Source organism: Numida meleagris, chromosome 12 (genome assembly GCF_002078875.1).
Source record: "Numida meleagris isolate 19003 breed g44 Domestic line chromosome 12, NumMel1.0, whole genome shotgun sequence".
Classification (NCBI taxonomy): Eukaryota; Metazoa; Chordata; class Aves; order Galliformes; family Numididae; genus Numida; species Numida meleagris.
The window spans coordinates 8,532,998-8,554,519 of NC_034420.1; the positions used below are offsets into that span (position 1 = coordinate 8,532,998).

At 43.9% G+C, this 21,522-nt stretch overlaps 1 protein-coding gene across 2 annotated transcripts in view; it reads left to right on the forward strand.

Annotated features, from left to right (window-relative positions):
• The window catches only part of ERGIC1 (endoplasmic reticulum-golgi intermediate compartment 1), a 58,992-nt gene that overhangs the window by 16,576 nt on the left and 20,894 nt on the right, over nucleotides 1–21,522 (forward strand). For both annotated transcript variants that reach the window (XM_021410452.1, XM_021410451.1), the window contains exons 2-4: nucleotides 4,082–4,143; nucleotides 10,916–10,988; nucleotides 21,049–21,143. In XM_021410452.1, coding sequence (XP_021266127.1) covers nucleotides 4,082–4,143; nucleotides 10,916–10,988; nucleotides 21,049–21,143 — 230 coding nt within the window. The remainder of the gene's footprint in view (nucleotides 1–4,081; nucleotides 4,144–10,915; nucleotides 10,989–21,048; nucleotides 21,144–21,522) is intronic.

A 21,522-nucleotide genomic window follows, 5' to 3' on the forward strand; every position in this document is an offset into this window, starting at 1 on the left:
GCCTCAAGGTTTTTTTGCTTCTTACTCTGGAGAAAGATAACAGCGTCTTACAGAGATGCTGCTGTAGTATTATACTGAAGCTCCTTTCAGACTCCCAAGGTAACAGAAAGGATTATTCTGTTCAGGGAGGTGGTAATCTTCAGCAGAATAATGTGTTCATTACCTAATTTCCTGAAGTATTTCAGCTCCAGACTTGAAGCTGTTGAGGTGCATGTGAAGCACGCCATGGAAGGATGCCCTGCCTGGAGTAGCTCCTGCTGTGGGAGGAAGCTCATCCCCGCTCTCAGGGCAGGCGTTTGAAGTATCCACTTTTGAAGAAAATGCAGTGTTTGGGCAGGCGTCTTCTGCCCCCTCTGTCACCTGTCTTGCACTCTCAGTCAGATAGATTTGAAAGGAAAGCCAGGAATCACCCCAGGGCTGGTGATGTCAACCTGCATCGTTCTCTTGGGCTGACCTACCTTTGCTTCTGCTTAGCTGGCCTTGGACATAATTGCTTGTGGCTGCCCCAGTCAGGTGAGTGCTGCTGCATCTGATTGTGCCTGGAGAAACACTTTGGTGCTGTTCAGGATCTCCTAGAGCCATAGAAACTCAACAGGAAGAGCACATACTTCAATCCAAAGAAAAAATGTTTGAATAGCAACATCTCATATTAGTCCAGATGTAGCTTGAAGTTCATGTGATTTTTGTTGGGGCTTCAAATATGCCATCCTTTCATTTGGCTCCATTGAGGTACACCCATCTGCAGTTTGTGCCACTGCAGTACGATGAGACCAAGACGAGAGGGCTCTTGCACACGCGTCCATCAGGTAGCCCTCGCTCTGCCTCCCACCTCCTTTCACCACTCTAGGGTATGTGGATTCTGTTTGAACCTCTCAAAGAAGAGCTGCACAAGGATCATGCTCACAGATGCTGTTTGACCAGTGCATTGACACTCCTGTCAGGGAGATGAGAAAGTTTCTGGTGGTGTCTTCTCAGCATTGGATAGGAAAAAAACTGTAGCGTTCCCTGACATTAGTCATGAACATTGGTTCCATGGAACTCTGACATTACCAAACAGCCTCTTCTTTTTTGTTTGCATCCATGCTGTCCATTGAAACAAAAGACAATAGATACACTGGATGTGTCAGGAAATTCCTTTGTCACACTGATGACAGCCCAGTGCTATCTTTAGCCTTGTGCTCTGGTACTGCCAGGGCCAGCCTTCCCTTTGTGAGGATCTGTATGATCTGGAGGAAGAGCTTCCCTAGCAAAAACTCCCGTTTTTTCCATCATACAGCTATGTCAGCTGGTGGACTCAAAAATGTTCCTTCACCTTACAAGTCTTGCCTTTCTGAGCAAAGGAAGGAAGTTGCCAAAAGCCAGGTATAAATAGCGTGCTGGCCAGCCCGTGGAAACTGCGCCTGCGTGCTTTGTAAGTGCAAAGTCATGTCTGCCTTTGTGAAAGCGGGGTTAACTGCTCCACACTACTGCCAGCTGAGTTCACTTCGCAGTTACTTGAGGCGATGAACGTGCTGGAAATCTACGCCCTGGTTTCTCGTGGTTGTTTAGGATATAAGCGCAAGAATATCAAAGGGGATATTCACAGTGCAGTACAGTGTGTCTCGCTGCGTTGTGGGCTAGCTGGTACATTTCTGAACATCCAGTCTTCCTCCACTATTAGTAATACCTTCCATTGTGTTGAATGTGCTGGTATCATAAATGTGTAAGGCAGCTTTTGCAATAGAGAGGGCACAAGGTTCCTCTCTGTTCCAGGGTGTAAATACTCCTCTAAGTGACCAATGCTTCAGGAACCTTGAGGCTTGCTTGGAATTTTTCCTGCAAGTGCTTACAGGAACATCTGACCTGAGGGCAAGTAAAACCTGTTCACTTTTCCATGCATGTAACTCCACGTCCTGTAGGCAAATGAGATCCAGAGACTTGCTTAAATCTCTTAGTTGTGTGTCGTGGTCGAGAAGGGCGATGGAATGTAGCGTAGTTGAAGAGGTGGGAAGCAGAATAGCACATTGAGAGGGTGAACAGCCTTTTAAGCACTTAAAGCCAACTGATGAGCTTGGCTGGGAACCACTGATCATCAGCTCTCTGTAGTGCCTTTGCCTGTTCCTAGCTTACTTGCACCATGTCAAACTTAATTTGTTGGTTTTGGGTGTTGCTTACGTGGTTAAAATGGCAGGCAGAGAGGAGAGAAGCATGCCATGACATCAGCTTTGCACTGAGTTAAAAGATGGGATTATTTTGTTAATCCTATGATGGGTCATCATTTTAAAACTAGTAAATATTTCTGATCATAAGAAAAAATTTCCTTTTATAGTATCCGCAGACTGCTGTTTTTACTGACTCCAGTGTGGAGGTATTTCCTATCTCTAATTGTTCACTCTCACTGAAAAGCTCTTGCATTTTCATGCGCTTTTTCTCAGCTCTTTTAGCCCTGTTGATCTATTATTGTGGCCATAGTGAGATGCTGCCAGCTTTCAGCATTTTATGGGCTGTGAGCAGGAAAGATCAGCTACTTCCTCTGCCCTGAGACCATGATGTCACCAGCTGCTCTGGGCTGCTTTATCATCCGCTGCTGCTGTTGCTTTGGTGGATGTGGAAAGAATGTAAACAGCGCTTTCCAGATGTTCTCAGGGCAGCTGGAGAACCATAAATGGATTCTTTGCTTCAGGAATATTACTAATCTATCTAGGCGATGGCAGGGAATAGAGTCCTGAAAACATGTAGCTCCGTGGGCATCCTGTGCAGCGTGCTCTGTCAGTTATATCACAGGAGCAAGAGCTGTGTGCGGTTAGCAAATGCCACTCTGTCTGCCGCTGTGGCCCTGTTAGCTGTGTTTGGAAATACTGCACATGCTGAGTTCATCCTCACGAGACCCTGAGCAGATGTACTCTTTCTATTTTGTAGGTGAAGCAGTGGTTCATCAGGGCAGTTAAGTGATTGCATAGTGAGTTCAGGATATGAACTGCGTAGGTGAATGCTCATGATACCAGCTTTCCTTCCTTCTCTTGTCCTTTCTTCCTCCAGTTTCACATCCTGAATGAAACAGCCGTAGTGTCCTACGCGAGTGCGTATGATGATATATAGGTACAGAGTAAAGGAAAGAATGCCGATGTAGTGTTTGAGCTCTCAGTGTAACATTTTGTGTCTCTAGAAAGTACTGAATCAACGCGGGGATATTTCATCTTGGTGCCATAGAGAGCAGGAATTTGGAAGCCAGTGTCTCTCGTGCCTGTCCAGGACTGGAAAAAGCATCAAATCTCACTTGCTAGTGCTATATCCAAAAAAGCCTATTCAGGGGGAGAACCAGTCACTTCCTTCTTTAGGGTGTGTGTGTGTTTTTAATGCATTAATTAATTTTTATTGAGTGGTGGAAAAACTGATGTCAAGAGCTGCATTGCGGCTGGACATGCAGCCGCACAACGTGGTAGGAAATAATACAGCAACATCATAAGGGCAGTGAAAGTTTAACCATGGAGAGTTTAAAATAGCAAAGCTGAGCCATATGGATATTAAAAGATATGACTGAATCAAAACAACCGTCTAATATTAAATTGGATTTTGCAAACTTCTTGGGTTAATTTCTCTTGTGTATCCAATGTCCAAGGGTCAGTTTCTTGCCTCAACATCATGATTTCTGGCTCTGGTATTGGTGAGCTTTGGCTACCATGGAATACAAAACACAAGTTGAAATGTTGGTTGTGTCTCACTAGTTTTTTTTGCCAGGCCTTTATATTCAGGAGTCTGCAGAGTATCCTTTTCCTTTTAAGGTGGTCTGTAAACTTGTCCAGCATGACTTCTTCCCTGGCACCTGTAGCAGCTCAGATTGCAAAGATCCATGGCAGCAAAGCTAAGCGAGGCGGAGGGAAGTGCTTTGGAAACTGGAGCCCAAAAGCAGAGCAGTTACATAACTGTACAAAAGAAAAAGGACTTTTTGTTTTGTTTTTCCTTCTCATATCCTTCTGCAAACTCAAAAAAATGCTGTTGGAAAGCTGGATGGAAAAAACTTCAGCATCATTCATCCCTGTGGGGACATGAAATGTACTGAAATATTCCACCTGTTTTATGGCTGTTACTTTTCCTCTTTCAGGTTTGACATCTACAGGAAGGTGCCAAAAGACCTTACACAGCCAACCTACACAGGGGCTATTAGTAAGTAGCACTTCTTTTTGCTGTCCTTGCATTCCCCTGAGCTAAAATTAAAAGATCTTTTGGCTTCTGTGTCTTGGAGGATATTTTTAAAAGGATATAAAAGACTGGAAATGATGTCCTTTGTTGCTAATACAGCTCATTTTACCCAGTCCCTAAGGTTTCACTAAATGATGGAGGAATTTGCATGGATTTGGAATGTCGGTATTAGAAAAGGTATCTTGTTATGAAAGGGAGCTCCTAAGAGCTGAAGCTGGAATACCCACTCTGCTAGCTACTGAAGCAGCTGTAGAGTTTTTGCTGGAGTCTTCCCTGGAATAGAAGCTGTGAGACTGCTCGAAACACTGAGGGAGTGAACGACTTGATTTTTATTACCTCTGTCTGATGGGCCTCTCTTCATTGTGAGGAACAGCTGATAACTGTTGTGTTCACAGTTATATTTTTTACTTACTGAAGAGATTTGAAGAACCCAACTGCTGCAAATAGAGAGTACAGGTTTTGGACTCTGGTTGCATGAAGAGCAGAGTGGATGGCAACGTGCAGTGGCCGTCAGAGGGGGTGGTTTGGGAAACAGGTATTTCTGTCACAGTGTACTTCGGGGATTCATCTGACATTGTAGATGGGACTATTGAGCAGAGATCTTATTTTATTGTTATTTGTCATGCTTTTAAAGGAGAATAATTAGTTTGTCAGAAACCACTGATAGTGATCCACTCTCACTCCTGTATATCAATGCATAGACTTCAGCTGATACAAATCTCTTGCCTCGAGCCTCCTTTCCTTCCTTCCTCCTCCTGAGGTAGGCTGTAGGCTGAGTAATGCAATTTCACACAATTATATCCAGTGCGTGCACTGTGCAGAGTGGTAAACATTGATCAGGTTGGTCCTGCCAAGTCTGTAATTAGATGCCTATTGCAGCTTTCCTGTTCCATTGAACAGTGACTTCCTTTGATCATATAGTTGTGCTCAATTCATCCGTTCTTGTAGATGGGTCAGTAGCCTTGTATGTCATTGCTGACGTGGGTGATGTCATATCCCTTGGTGACAGCAGGCACCAAATAGAACTGAGTCAATAGCGGTGAATCAATGGGACACAAAGCAAAGCCTTTTGTGAGCTAAAGGAACTCCTCAGTTCTTACTGTGGTGGCAGTCGAGCCCTGGAGCAGGTTGCCCAGTGGTGTGGAGTCTCCAGCCTTGGGATATTCTAAACAAGTAGACCTGACCCTGTTTTTTGCAGAGGCATTGGATGGGATGATCTCCAGTGGTCCCTGCCAGCCTCAACTATTCTGTGTTTCTGGGAAGATAGCTTGTTACCATAAATATTTACTTTCAGAGAGTCCTTGTCCTCCCTGTTATCCCCACCGCTGAATTACTTGCATGTCGATTCCCTCTTTGGTTTGCTGAGACTGTGAACAAAGAGCTTGAGTAAAACTGTTCAGTAATTTAGAGGTATACCAGATGGAGTGTTTTGAAAGAACACTTTGAACTTGTTTAGTGATCCTACCTTCTCTTCTGTTTTGGAAACGAAGGGTTCCCACACTATAACTGGGCTGCCTTTGAGAATTTGTCTTGCTATGAATCACCTGCAAAAGAGAATGTTTTAGAAACAAAAAACCCATCAAAGGCCATCCAGTAGTATTAGGCTTTCAGATCTGCAGTAAACAGCTCAAGCGATAAGTGTGTTGTGGGAAGGCTTGGAGGCTGTGACTCTTACTTAAAATTATTAGCTGACTTATTTTTCTCTATTGTTAGTTGCAGCTTCTCAGGCTTTGATTTTCTGCTCTAACTGGTTCTCCTTCTTTTTGTCAGAGTGTTTGCAGAAAGGCTGATAGAAGCTTTTGAACCACACAGCCAGCCAGCAACCTGTGGTAGCTTTGCATGTGAGGATCCTGGATGCAGCTTTCCTAATGGATTTTCTGTCTGACCAAGCCTGTGACTTGTAATTTGAAAGTCAGTAATCTTGAGTGTTGTAGGAGGCCATGAATGAGACCAGCCCATTGCCATGGCAGCTTGAAGCCTGGGAAGGTCTCATGTGTTTGTGATAAATGCTTCAGGGAATTCAGTTGTTAACCATAATGGAGGCTTGGAGGTGGGGGAAGGTGCTACTTGGCTTTACAGAGTAGATACAAAATAGCCTGTAGTATCTGACTGTTGCAGTCCTTCCTGTGTGATTTCTGCTGAGACTTCAGAATCTTTTCTGGCGCTTTCTGGAATGGGAGCAGATTACTGCAGGATTCTTCCAATTGTGTTTGTATTGTAAAAACAAGCAAACAAACATACAAACAAACAAAGCAAAAACCCTTTTTGAGTGTGGGTTGTTTTGTTGTTTATTTGCTTGTTTTGGGGGGTTGTTTTTTGTTTTGTTTTGTTTTAGAAGCTTGAGGTTTATTAGAGAGGAAGGAACAGATCATTACAAAAGAAAAGAGATGTAAGTACCAACACTGCTTCCAACCAACAGGGGTAAAGGGGCCAACTGCTAGGAAAGAGGCAGCTCCGAATAAGTGTAAAGGTATTTTGATGGAGAAGAGCAGGCAGTCTTGAATGCAGGCAAGTTCAGAAGCCGACTGGAGGGTTTCTGTTCTGTAGGCTTTTGTAATTTTGAAAGCACACTGCCTATAAGATATCTCGGATCTGTGCAGCAACCCTTCTGGCTACTAAAAACTAGTAGGAACAAAGGAACCAAGAGCAGTCCCCCGTAGTTTAGTGTGGTGGGGTTTGCACAGGGCAAGACACCCGCTGCTGCTGTGGAAGTCTCTGAAATGCAGGCAGTAGTTAGGCATCCCTTGTTCTTAGTAAAAATCTCTTCTTTCAGACTGTGTTCCAGTTCATGTGCCACTAAGACAGTCGTGCTGTTGTTGTCCCTCTTCCACCAGGTGCTGTGCCAGTCCTTACAAGCCTTCTGACCCCGGTGCAGTGTGTCTGTGATGCCAGCACATGGCCATTCTAGCAGACCTGATTAATATGGTGACAAATTGGCCATGTTTGGGTATGTAGGCAGCAGTGGCACATGCCCTGGCTGTCTGACAGCTGGCATCTGTACAGTAGCAGTCTGACTTCTAGAGAGAGGGGCCTGCAACTCGAACAGCTGCTGTAGCAATCCTTCTGCTTAACAGTCAGTGCGGATGCATAGTTTGCATGCACGTCTTTTATGCACACATGGTAACATTATCCAGAAATACTCTATGCTGTTTGGAGGCTGGAGTTTTAAATACACATCAGGAAATATCAGAGTTATGATTCACATGTCATCTGTAACAAGACCCAATCCTTGCACTTCATAGCAGTTTGCTTCATTGTACAATAAATACTATTAATTTTATGCCTTAATATAGACAAAGATTCACTCCTTCAGTCTGTACGTTGTTAAACGGTTTGCATTTCTTTCATTTCTTGAAGGGTGGGGAGGAAGTCAGGAATGTACCTAGGTGGGGGTGTATATCAGAAGGGGTATGTACAGAAGGGTTAGGATGTAGAAGCCAATGTCGGAAAAAAAGTGCTTGGTAGAATTTCTCATCATTTTGGAGTTTCTCAAAACCAGTGTGTTTCAATGTGTCTACAACGAGCAACCTTGGCTATGTGGATCACCTTGTCATACTAGAGTTTTATAAAACCTGTCTTAGATTGTCCTTTAAGCTCTGTGGGAACATTACAGTGCTCTTGCAGTTAAGCTAAGTTAAGCTAAGCTTTATGCATTAATTTTTGCTATTCTATCTGATTCCAGTCTTCAGTCTGCTTTTCTAGATAGAATACAGTTGTCATATGTAGGTGGCTGGAACCATGCATTTGTATGGAAGCAAGTTCAGATCTTCACTATGGAATAAGTAGCTGAAGCTCAATATGTGTAAACTGTTGCACTGAGAGTGTTCTATGTGCCGGAATACAGCTGTGTACACTGAGGAGAGGGTTGCTTTGGCAGCAAGAGACGGTTCAAAGCATAAGGCTTTTGTGTAAGTGTGATGCCCAAGACACCCCCTGCTCTGGAGATGTGTGTGTACAGGAACGCTTTAACACTAGAGCAGCCATGCTAGCAAGGTCACTGCACTCTGTAAGGTGCAGTGTACTCTGCAAGGTGGTGATCAGCAGCAAATGCTGAGGAAGAGCACGAGGATGGGTGAAACAGTGCCCAGACATCCCTCATCTGGCAGCTCTGAACTTCCTGAAGCAGAGGTGGTTCTTTTGTGTTTAGTGGCCATCAGTGGGTTTCTTCTTCTGGGCATGTCCTTTTCCTTTTTCCTTTTCCTTTTTCCTTTTCCTTTTCCTTTTCCTTTTCCTTTTCCTTTTCCTTTTCCTTTTCCTTTTCCTTTTCCTTTTCCTTTTCCTTTTCCTTTTCCTTTTCCTTTCGTCTTTTAGACTTTTCCTAGCATTGAGAAATTTCAGAGTGCCAAGTGTCACATAGAGGAAAACCTCCCTCCTCTTGTTCTAAAGCTCAGCCTTCTGTCACATTCTTGTTCTGGAAGCAACAGTGAGTTGTTGTTCCCCATTCATCTTCTCCACACCTTTCTCGTGTCCACTCTCAGTCATCTCTTTTGCAGGTTGAAAACTGCCCTTGCAGTTCAAACACTGACAAAAATATCCAAGGCCTTTGGAAGTCAGTCCCCGCCAGGTGTTTCAGGACATTCTTGCAGGACTTCTTACATGCAGATTCTTGCAATTTTATTGTACTGTACTTAGTATGTATTGTCACAGGTCTTCACTGGAAGAGCTGGATTGGAAAAGGGACATAAGGGAGACAGTACGTTGTGTACCAGGAAAGGAGGAGGTAATTTGATAATGGAAATGACAGAGAAGAAAGTGAAAAGTTGGAAGAGGAGGAAAGCTCTGGGTGAGAATTGACAGTTAGCAGTAGCGGGCTTGCAAAGAAGTGATGGAGAGCAGAGGGGTCTGTCTGATGCTGTGGAAAACTTTTACAAGATGAGAATAAGGCAAATGGGAATATGGGAAACAGCTGAAAGAGTTGTCTCAGTCATGCATTCTCCCCTGCATACTGCCAAAGATCAGAGATCTTGTGTGTCTGCTGTTTGGTGATTAATGGTGAGAAACACTGGATCAACTAGTCTTGTGCCTGGCTGCTTTTCTGTGTTCTTATGTAGGTGTATATGTTCTCATAAGAATTTGTTGCTGTGTTTTAAGTAGATCTTTCTCCGCCTCCATGACGCACTGTGCTGGTGACTTAGCTGGGTTACAGCCGTGTTGTGTTCTTCTGCATCTTCACAGCCAGGGCTTGGCAGTGACAGTCTGACCAGCTGAGGTTTCTCTTTTCCAATGAATATCCCCTCTGGCTTCCCATTTTCCTACTGATCTTTGACTTCGTTTTCCCCTTTTTCTTCATAAGGGCTTTTTGACGTCTCTTTTAATCCCCCGCACTTCTGAGAGGGTCAGTAAATGAATCCACTCTTGAAATTACTCTGATGAAGAAGGGGAAGCTGTCTATTTCTCTTTCCTCAGAACTACAGGCTGACTAATCTGAAGAAGGAGGCATATGGCTTCAGGTCACTGAAGGGTATTTGCCTGAAGTACCTCCTCTTTCCTTCCCATGCTCTGTACCAAAGGACTGTGGACAGACACAGTAGTTTGATTAGAATTACTCCCCAGCCAGTTGTTGTTTGAGCCTTTTGGAGGAAAGGATATTCAGGCTGTATAGGTCATGTGGAATAAAGTTGAGGAAGAGAGTTTTTCTTACACATTTCTCAATCTTAATTAGTGGCTGTGGTAAAATGGTCATTTCCAAAGACTGCTTGGTCATTGTTACTCTGCTGGGACCAAGGGGTGAACCAGACTGCGCCTGCTGTCATGCCATTTCCCGATTTACTCTTTTGTATAATGATTCATGATGAACTTGGGTATTTTATTTAATACAACCCCGTCTCCTTGAGTTGGCACATCCATGTCTAGTCATCCCTATTCAGTGAGATTCACAGCCATTCCTTCCTTCCTCCCAGCCCCTCCTGTATATGACACCGACTGTCGCTGCTGCATGAATGTCACTGTACAATGTTTGAACCATTTTCTGATGAAAAGTAACAAAAAATACAGTAGTAACTTTTGGCTCCCTTCTTTTAACTATAGGTTGGCTTTCTTAGAAATGACATAGGACTTGTCCAGGTACTTAGCAATGACTTGGCTATGAATTTTTCTTTTCTGAAGAGTCAGTATGTTGACAAATGGAGAAATAAGAGGAGAACGAGGCGTTGTTTAGTCTAGTCCATTGTCACAACAGTCTCTGCGGTACCAGCTATGTCTCACACAGTGCAGGCTGCAAGGCAGCGTACATATAGCCTTAGAACTTGACAAAGAACCAGAATGTTTCCTAATCTACAAAACACCACATAGCTGACTGTGTGCTTCTGAAGCAAGGAAATGCCTATTTTTTTTTTTTACTCTTCTGAAGGAGGTTTTAGCGTAATAAAATTTAGTGTGGAACAAGGGCTCCAAAAGAAGTACTGCTGTCAAGAACTTTTGTGAAGGGGGAGGGAGAGCTGGTTGACCAGTGTAGTGTGTTGGAGGTGAAGAATGCAGGAGCCATGGCAAGATGGAAATCATGGTGGAAAAGGTAGGCCAAGAGTTAAGGTACCCAGCTGGATGCCGAGTGTTGGCATGCCATTGAAGTCACTGCTCTGTGGCCTGGTGTGAGTCATTGTCTCTACAGAAAAATTATTAATTGTTAGGTGCATCTGGGTGGCATGTTTGCAGGGGAAATGATCTGCCTGCATGAAAACAGTTTGTGTCTTCGTTTGAGATATAAACTAACCTTTTCCTCAACTTTCCTCTTTTCCAGTCTCTGTCTGCTGCTGTCTCTTCATACTGTTTCTCTTCCTGTCTGAGCTCACCGGATTCATAGCCACTGAAATGTAAGTAAAATCCGTGTTTTCCTTTGTTTGAATGTATGTTTATACATGATTCTTTACAGATGTACTCCGTTACCTTGGAAAAATGTGCCGGTAATTTCACTAGCCCAGTTAGTTGTCTAGTGGTTTAGGATTCCTTTTGGTTGAGTCAAAATACTCCGTCATTCATTCAGCTTTTTATTTTGCTGAGATAAGCTAGGCAAACTTGGTACTAAAATATTTATATTACAGAAAATTGTTCCAGACCTGCCTGATCCTTTATCAGCTGCACACTGGATTTGTCTGTTGAGCAAGATGGATAGGCCTCCCATTCCTTTTCAGTTCTCTGATAATAGATGGGCATAAGACACTGTGAATGCGAAGAAGATACGTGCCAATCTGCTGCGGCACCTCTTCCTCCTGTAGTTCTTGATTTCTTGTCCTCTTCAGAGATTCATTTCCCATCTCCTCCTGAATACATGCTTTTCTCTGTACTTGTTTATTTTTCCAGATTCACTTTGAATCAGTGTCTTTTTCATCACTGATACCTAAAGTTTAAATGTGTGGTGCCTGCTGGTTGAAACCACACAGCCTGTGCTCTGAGAGCGTGGGATCTTGTTGCAGATCCCTGGGATCTCTGACAACACATTTTATTTTCCCTTAACATCTCTGTGGGTAGAATGAGGATCACATTCTGCCACTCTTCACTCGATACTTTCGGAGACACTTTTTGAGAAAATGGATTGTATAAAAATGAGTGCTTATTACTTTAATATTAATAAACCTTTTTTTTTCCATGCCAGGTAGAACTGAATGTCTGATACATGCAGATAGCTTTACTTGTGGCATGAGTTTTGTCTTCTTTCTTTGTGCCCATTAAGTCTTGCTTGACAATTTAGTTGACAGGTTTTGTGCCTGAAGGGGAATTGTCCCCATGTGATCTCTTTTGGACCTGCTATGAGAAAAATAGTAATAACTTACTCTTTTAAGAATTGCTCATAGAATGAGTATTTTCATTGATCATGGTGGGTTTTTTTTCTGTTCTTACACTCCTCCTGCCCTAAAGTTGACTTTTCTTGGTAACTATTAACTTAAGTACCTTTGTTTGGGGTTCTAGGAAACATTCTCCATAGTCGTACTGACGTGGCAGTGAGCTCACCCACCTGTGATGCAGTTTTCCTGGAGAGTTAGGAAGGGCGGAACTTCTGTCAGACTGGCACGATGGTGCACATAGCCACAGATGGCACTGCCAAGCACAAAAGCTCTGAAATGCACTGGACTCCTATGCCGTATTTTGACCAACCATGCTTTGCATTGGTTCTGATCACCTTGTACCTTTTAATTGTTTTTATGCATCTCTGACTTGGATCAAGAATTAAACTTAAAGAATAATTTTAAACTTGAGTAATGTTTAACCTTAAGGCAATAGTGTAATCTAGCTTTAGCTGATTTTTACGCCTATTGTTCTTTTGTTTCAGAGATGATATCTCATGTTTCTTACTCCCTTACTGTTACTTCGAATTCAATTCCATGCATTTGTTTGTAAAATACTAGGCTCACCTTATCAACCTACTTTTCTCAGGAGCTAACTATGAGAAATTCTTGGTTTTCTTGTTTAAAAAAAAACGGAGAAATCTAGACAAATTGCTTCAAGTAAAAAAGTACTTTTTGTTGCTCTGCTCTTAGAACTCATTTACTTATCTGATTTTTTTTGTTAGTGTTTTGCAAGAGGAATTAGAAATATTTACCTCATTTTGATCAAACGGAGTGCATGTTTCTTTATATAGTGATTGTTTCCTGACTACGGATTTGTTTTTGAACAGCGAAGCTGTTTGATTCTCTGAGGCCTCTTTGTGCTTGTTTCATATTGTGGCATTCTGAACAAGACGATGCATTCTCCACTAAGATACTAGAGGTGCTCTCAGTTCCTCAATACTGAGGATTCTCGCTGAAACCTCAGAGTTGGTAAGCTGTCTTTCCCAGCAGGGACTACTTCGGGAGGAGGTGTTTGTGGGCAGTAAAGCAGTAAAATTTTAGGGAGGATGTCATGGAAGAGACAGAGGCAAATGCAGGAAACCGCTTCGTCACGGACTGTCCAACACAATAGGTCGCTGAATGTGAAAACCTCTTTTTGATGAGTTGTCGGTCATCGAATTCTCTCTTGCTGGGAACGGCTCACCCACTGCATTTGTGAATAGGCTTGCTCCATTACAGCGGAAATACTTCAGAATGTCACATAACAGGTGCTTCCCAGTTCAGCGACTTCTAAAGTAGAAGTACACTCTTCTCTTTCCATTTCTTACTCATTGCTTTCTCTTCTGGGAAGCCCATAGCGCTTTAGGGGTGCTCAGAGATGCTGCTGAGCTCTCCTGCCTCCCTTGAAAATGTGCTGCTGACACTACATTGTGAGGCAGCATCGTCTCGTGGTTTGGAACATGCGTGCAGATGTGTGGAGCTGTATGTGGTCTGAAACAGTGTGAGAACTCTATACCGTCATTATAAACTGAGTGATGGCAGATAACAATGGAGATACTAACTCAGAAAAATGTTTTGAGCCTTGTTTGCCAAGAGCCAAATACATCTCCAGATGCAGAAGATTCCTTTTGTGCAAACTGCTCAATACCCATCACCTTTTATTGCAAGCTTCGAGTTTCTTTTGTATCAAGTTTCTTTTATATCTTTTGTATCTCTTGCACAAGATAACCCTTCCAGCTTGAAATTTCCTAGTGTCAGCCAGAATTTGAATGATTAACTAGAGTGTGCTCTTGTACAGGGTGAACTTTCCTGCTTTGCCAGTGCCAGCTGAATTATGAGACTGCATCAGTCTTTCTCCTCTTGTGTAATATTTCCCCTAAAGCAGTCATGACTTTACAAAGCCAGATTGCATGGGGATAGATGCACATTTTTGATGGCAAGTTGAAATTTAGAGCACCTGGTCTGGTGCCTTACATCAGAGACAAACCAGGTGCACCAATGTGAATTTGTGCTTACCTCATAGCCCTGTTATGCCCAGTAGTAGTGTGTGGTGTGTGTGCATTGATGTCCTGCTTCAGGGCAAGTCAGTAGCAACCTCAACAGCAGTGGTACCCACAGGATTAGCTGTCTGACTCTTACCAATGGGTTTCTTTGGTGTCTGTATTTGAAGAGAGAGATTGGTATGGTTTGCTGAACTCACGTGTTATAGCATGAGAAAATAAGATATGCTCTGCACCACACTGACCCCTAATACTAGCTAGCTTCTCCCCACTGTTGTACTTCCTTCTGCATTCATCTGATTGTGGCAATTTAAAGCCCTGCTATTACTAGAAGTCTGTGTGGTCACTCTTGCCCAACTTCAAATCTGTTTTTGTTTGACCAGCCCGTTGTATTAGTGCTTGCAGTCTCAGCTACTGGAGGCTTGTCTAGGTGGCCAAGGAATTACACCTTCGTCTTGAGGATAGCAGTCATAACACTAAACCCAAACAGGTTATCGATGTGGGGAAGACTGTGCATAACAGTAGGTATGTCATAACTCAGTGTGTTGGCATGTCTGATGAGCACCCAGATTGTGTCCGTGGCAGGGAAGCTTGCTTCAGCTAGGAAGCTGGATTAAGATACTGTATGCATTACAGTGGACATGCAGGAAATTAATGTGGCATAGGTAACACACTATAAATGCACATCCTATTTTGTTGTTTACTAGCTTCCTGTGCAGATGAGTCCAAAGCAAACTAGAAAATTTCTAGTTTCTCATGTCGAAGGTCCATTGCGTGACCCTAACAGGCAGTTAGGAAGCAGCCACGAAGGAAGCTGAAGCTGGGTTCTTAGATGGGATTGCATCCTTTCCAGGAAAAGCACCGTTTAGTGCTGGTGAAGGAAGAGGTTCTCCTTCCTCAGCTCAACCACAACCTATCATTGCAGTAAGAGAAGCATGAACTCTGGAAATCAAGGATATTCATGATTGTTTTTTTCTATCCAGACTGAGAGTGACTGAAGACTTCAGATAAAGCAAGAACTTAGATCTAACTCCTCAGTTCTGTAAAAGACAGATAAAACAAAGGAGGTCCGTGCTTCACATTTGAACATCTGCAAAAATGACAGTACCAAACACACTTGTTCCACTGAGCGAATGACTCAGATGGCTGAAGACGTGAAGCTCAAGTGTTAAACGTGTCAGGTATTTCCTGAGCAGGAGGGGCAGTAGGTTGAGAGTAGAGTGAGGACTAGGAATTGCTTGCCCTACCTTTAACAGCCTTCCTCATTCATCTTGCTGTTATGTTGCAAATCAAGAATGTAGAGATCACCTATCTCTTCTAATTAACCCAGATCAGTTCCAGCATTTAATAGCTGGCAAGATGATAATCCTGCAGTTTTATTACTGTAATTAGGTCATGAATTATGTTCTATAGGATCAATAAGAGTTTTCCAAGTATTCCATCATTAGGAGGAAAGATGTAATTAAGTAATCTAGTCTGCATTGCATCGGCAGCCAGGGGAAGGGGTAGGAGGGTATGAATGTAGTATCTGTGGTATGAATGTGCCTGCTAGACAACAATTCATCTGGCACAGCGTACAGCGTAGAGAGAAGCAGACTATTTCTGGTGGTGGTGGTGTTGTGCTGTGGGTTTTTTGTTTGTTTGTTTTTTGTTTGTTTTAAAGGAAGTAGCTGGCACTGAACAGGCTCAAGTGACAAGTTCGCTGCCTGAAAGTCTGTGTCCTCCTACGAGGCAGTTAATTGTGTAAGCTACAATAAAAATACTACCTGTCAATATAAGCATAACTCATCAGCATTGTCAAAAACAACTGCTCATTTAAAGTGGCCAGGTTATTCACTTAGGATGCTGCCTTGTTTTAATCTTTTTGAAAAATACCTCTGCTGATCTGTGAACATCACACAGCCCAGCTCCTGTGCCAGGGCCGCACCACTTGCAGTACAACTCAGCTGTTTGTACAGGCTGTCAGGTACTCCAAAAGTGGGAGGAAGCAAAAAGCCAGGTGCTTCTGAGTCTAATATTGCTTGATCACGCAGGGTTTGTTTGCATGCCCAAGACCGATCCTGCAGTGACGCAGAATTGTTATCAGACCCTGACATCTTTTCTGTCCCTTAGGCTCTCCAGGGTATTTGCAATGTGTCTTGTGGCTTTGTCCCATGGTGATTTCTCACAATTACTTGTAGGGTCAGGCTGTAGCTGTAGTGAGCAGCATAGGATGATCCTGGTGCAATAAGCATTCCTCCTGCAAGAAACGGTAGCCTTGGAGCATGAGCTGTCTGCACCAGGAACACAGTGCTACAACTTGTGTGTTCTGATCCGGATTCCAGACACTGGGCTGGAGGTGCAGGTTCAGCTCCACAGGCTCATCCAGTTGAGGCAGATGAAATGGTGAAGCAAGTTCGACCAGGGGGTAGAATATGGCCTGGTAGTCGGTGGAGAATGGAAGTTGTAATCCTGCTCTCTCTATGGACTGACCTTGAGACAGACACTTTTCTGTAGGATGTAATGCTTAGCTGACTACCTCAGAGATGCTAAGAAGCTTAATTAATGTTTGCGTAGTAACTTGGAGATTACCTAATAAAAGGTGTTATATATTTGTGTTGTTATGCCATTTGTCCTAACGTCCATGTATAGGTTAGGAGGAAGCGGAAGGTGGTGTCATGATGTCATTTGCAATTTCTGATTCAAGACTACGTTGACGTCTTTGGAAGCCTTCTTCTTCCTGCCTCCTGGAGAGCTGTAATTCCTTCTGTTGTAGGACAGTGTGTTTTCTGTGCTTCACAGCAAAGCCAAGGACATAAAGTGGGACAGAGACCTTCTAAATGGTAAACTGATTGAGATTCAGAGCACGGAAGAAGCTTACAAGTGGCAGAGCAATAGATATGCACAATTTATTACCCAGCAGAGAATGTGCTGACTTGCTTCTTGTTTCTTTGCACAAATTGAGAAAATGATCTTAAAATATTTTTTTCTCTTACATTACGCCTTCTGTTGTTTGGCACAAATGAGGAGGAGGTAGTGCAGCCCTCTTGGCTTAGGATGGTTGTAGCTATGGAAGGTGGATGATGAGATCTGGAATGGGAAGCGGAGCCAAGAGGGCTTGGAGAATTTGCCTGAGAAAGTCCTTTGAGAGAATCTTTGGACTCCCTCAAGAAAGAGTAATTACTTTTCCCCTCAGGCTTAGGGGCCTGGAGAGTGCAGAATGCCTCCTGGCAGTCGGAGGATAAGGTAAAAGGCAGCTTGTGGAGTAAGTGGCTGTATTTTCTATCTTTATGGCTGATGGGTGGGAGGAGGGAGCCTGGCTGTTTGCTGTGAAAGAGAGAGAAAAACAGTTGCAATTTGAAGCAAAGGCCAGGCCGTGGAATACAGGGAATGAACATGATGCACTTAGAGCACCCAGGCAGAGTGTGAAGCCCTGAATGGCCGATGCCTCGTGGCTCCTCTTGCACTCATAGGGCCATGGGCTGTTCAACTGTGGAAGTGCGAAGCGTCTGATGTTAGTGGCCAGGGCTGCTAGGTGGGAGAAGTTACACGAGAAGTTTTCTTTCTGGGGAAACAAAGCTGTTGTGTCATAAATCTAAGCATGGAGAATGAGTCTGTCTCTCTTTAGATAAAATCTTAAAGAAACACTAAGCCCTCCTGCTGCTCTTTGCCCCTCTCGTTCTGTCTTACATACCAGTGCAAGATCTGCAATCTTAGCCAACTCTTTCTGTGTAATGCTACAAGTTTGTAAGCAAACGGGATGAGCATCTATCGCCCAGCAGCATCATTCAGGAATGGGAAATATTTCAAAGTGGCTCTTTCTAGAAGTGAAGCAGATTCTTTCTGTGTGGATCACCACTCCTGCTGCGTACAGAAACTTTCCTCTGTTTCCTTGAAGCAGTGATGGGAGGCCCTGCTCAGGGTGAGGTGCACATTTAAGTGTCCTATTGCCCTATTACATTTCCATAGCTCTGCATCTCGTCTCTGCTTTATTGTACCTCTTTTGTTCAAATGGACTTTAACAACAACCAGTAAAATACCAGTTCCTACTTCCTTGGGGTCTTTGGAGGAGGTATGTGCCATCTCTGGTTTTATAGTATGACCCTATATGCTGCCTCTCTAAAGAGCTATAGAAGCAGCTGTGTTTACAGTGTCCTTCTGCTTGACCTCAGATTTTATTTCCCTTATGACCATCTCATATTCACTGTTAGATACTGTTGCTCTAATCCTGGGATACTTTACGTTCCAGAACAGACAGCAATAAATTAGAGCCAGCTTCTTTTCTTCTGCTGGAGACGTTATCCTTTCAGGGGGAGTTGCTAAAGGTGCCAAATGCTGCTTTCCTCAACATCCCAGGATTGTCTGGTGAAATTATAGGAAGGCTGTGTGCAATTTGGTTTCCTGGCCCTGGGGAGGAGGCTAGCAACTGAGACAAGAGCACTAGTCCAGGCACAGGCAGCAGTGGTTCAGGCGGAGATCCATGAAGTAGCAGCCTTGACCGTGGATGTCTGCTTTACCTGCAAGATTTCGAGAAAGCATTTTGGGAGTAAAATTTTCAGTTTGTTGAAAAAGGATGAATCTTCTTTTGAGGTTTGCCCTGACAGACTTAGCCTGTGGTATGTTCTCGCTGTGCCCTAGGGTCCCCTTCATGAGAGGCACCTTAGTAACAGAGCAGATCAGTGCAGAGTGCAGTTTGGAGCCCCTGCTAAGAAACCTTCTGGGAATGTGGTTAAGGAGAGGAGCAGGGTGAAGAGGAGGAGGAAATAGCTATGAGCCTTGCCCAAGGGGCAGGACCAGAGCTCTGAATGGGAAGCCAGCGTCCCTTATCTCTGTGACTAATGGACTGTGTGACCTGGGCACAGTGGCCTACTTCTCTCTGCCTCGGTGATCCAGTCTGTGACTGAGTGACCTCACCTCTTTGCCTTCCTACGTAAAAGCTTCGAGAGGCTCTGTATGCATGGTTTATCCTTTGACTTCTACCAGGGACCACTTCTTGCTCACTTATCGCTGAAAGGCCCATGGGCATTTGTTCACACATCACGCTTGGGGGCCCATTTTCTGACTTGTTCAGAACTGGAAATTTGCAAATACAGTCAGTGACCTTCCTAGTGTTTTACTCCGAAGAGCTGGGCTGCATCAGCTGAGGTGCCAAACCTGATGTCCTTCTGTGCTAGCTCTGACACAGGTGCTCCCTTTTGTCAGGATCATGGAGTTGGCCGTGGAGCTGGCCAGGCCCCAGTCACACCTGAGATGATGAAAAGCTGGAGAGAAACCAGGTGCTGCTACAAAATGGGCTGGGGGCTGGGAAGGAGGAGAGAGTTGCGGTGCTTTGGAGGAGTAATGCCTCTGCTGGCTGGAGTGCTCCTTGCCACCGTATTTGGACATATGACTTAATCCCAATCACTGCCTAGTCTGCTGGTGGTGAATACATAGAAGATTTAACACATTCCACCTGGAAGGAGAGGGCTCAGCCAAGAAGCTTCTAACTAGGTCGCTGATGAGCAATCTCGCCTCTCCCTCTGTGTCATTTTTGTTAATCACTTGAAAAATACGTTGAGTAATGATTGCAAGCAACTTGTCAAGCCAATTAAAAACAGAGAAAGGTAGGGCTGTGAAGCCGAAGACAAATGCTGTGCTGATTTTAAATGAGTGTCTGCGAGCCTCACTGACCTGGGAGTAATTACATCAGAAAAAAATTGGCAGCTGTGTGTTTCTCAGTTTGAAGACTTGTTTCTTCGGAATCCACGGGGCAGGCAGTTCACTGTGGTCCAGAGATGTATCACCAGAACAGAATCGCTTTGATTCTGTCTTGTTAGCTGCCCTTGGTCTGGTTTGTCTATTAGCATATATACTCTTTGGCAAGGGCTTGTCAAAGGATTTCACATACTTTGAGCTTTAAATAAAAATAACACAGAACACTTAGTAGCAAAGATAGTTTATTTTATGCCGCTTGCTTGAACACAAGCTCCCATACCTTTATTATCTATTATGCTGAAAGATAAATTCTCAAATCTTCTTCCTTGAGACAGAGCAGTGTCAGACTTGGTTAGAGATAGAGCTGTTAGGTACCCTCTGCATCTTCCTGCTTCAGTGTGGTACGCTTTTCTGGAGTGCGTTCTCTAGGACCTGTGGCTGTGCTTGCGTTGGTTCATTTGGTCTATATTTTAGCTGTCAGATAGATTGTGTGTGCCAACAATAAATATTTATACTTCTGTATTCCTTTTGCTCTGTATCTCTATTTTGTCTTCTGTGAAATCTGTTTCATAGCACCCACAGTGCTGGCACATCGCTCCTCTTTGGGAGGCTGTTGCGTGGTGTTAGATCCTGCTGTCCAGGATGTTTCATCCCATCTGTTTCCTGACTTGAATCCTCTTCTCAATTTTAGCCGTTGCTTTTGATTAGAGCTCATAGCCTGAAATGAAATACTAAGGGAGAAAGGTGCAAGTAAGGGAGAAGTGAAAGAGGAGCGCCCTCGCACCCAAAAACAAAGCACTCATGATGGGAAGTGAAGAAAAAGCTTTCATACCTGACATGGTCAAGCACACATGGGGGCTCCTATGCCCTGCGGCATGCCGTGCTGTTTGCTGCTGCTGCTGTGTCAGCTGGGTGGCGATAATAGAGGACAGTTTGTTCCACGAGGAAGTTTTCCTGTGGGATGGCTAGAACAGCCTTTCTCTAAGACTGTTAATGAAATAAGTGGAAAGCACGTGCTTCCTTCTTTCCGAAAAGGAGTCACATGCCAGGTAGCAGAGGGCTAGCAGGCTAGCCTGCCACTTCTCAGCATTGGGTTGTTGTTTTGTATCGGCTGTGGAAGCTGGGGTTAGGGAAAGGAGCAAGAAGCAGACAGGAGAGCAGGACTGCTGTTTTCTTTTGGGACCAGGATGTTGCCTAAAGCCTCCGTATCCTGAACATGTCAAGCAACAAGTAAAATTAAAGTGATTTGTCCCCATGTGGTTGTCCCTCTGTCTTGGAATTCAGGCTGTCACGCAGTCACCTCTGTGCTTCAAAGTTCCTTTTTTGTTTTTTTTTTGCTTCACATCCAAGGCTGGTTGTTTTGGGGTTTGATTTTTGACCCTCTCCTGTGGAAAGTAGCTATGTGCATGAACCCACCTGTGTCTTCTTTCCTCTAGAGTTAATGAGCTGTACGTGGATGACCCAGACAAAGACAGTGGAGGTAAAATAGAAGTGAATCTGAACATCAGTTTACCAAATCTGCATTGTGAATGTGAGTACCTACTTTCTCTTAATCTGTTTTAATTTGTATTTGAAGTACTACTTGGAATAGGCCTGAATTTGTACAGTGCCCCCTCAGTAACAGGATATCACATCACTGCAGCCTTTGCCAATACCCCATTGCTTTGTATTCCAGGCGAGGCTAGGCCACCTGTTTTCCTGGACCCTGTACTCTCTCTGCAGCCCTTGTTAGTGGCTGACCTCCCTTGCTACCTTCTTCTAAGTCCTTTCCCTTTTTACGGTGACCTCTTAGTGTCTGGGAGCCGGAAACCTCCCAAGTTTCATTTGTAACTCTGAGTACAGCAGACATTTGTTGGCTTTTCACAAATCACCTACGTTGTCTACCTGAAGTTTTTCTGTTTACGCAGTTC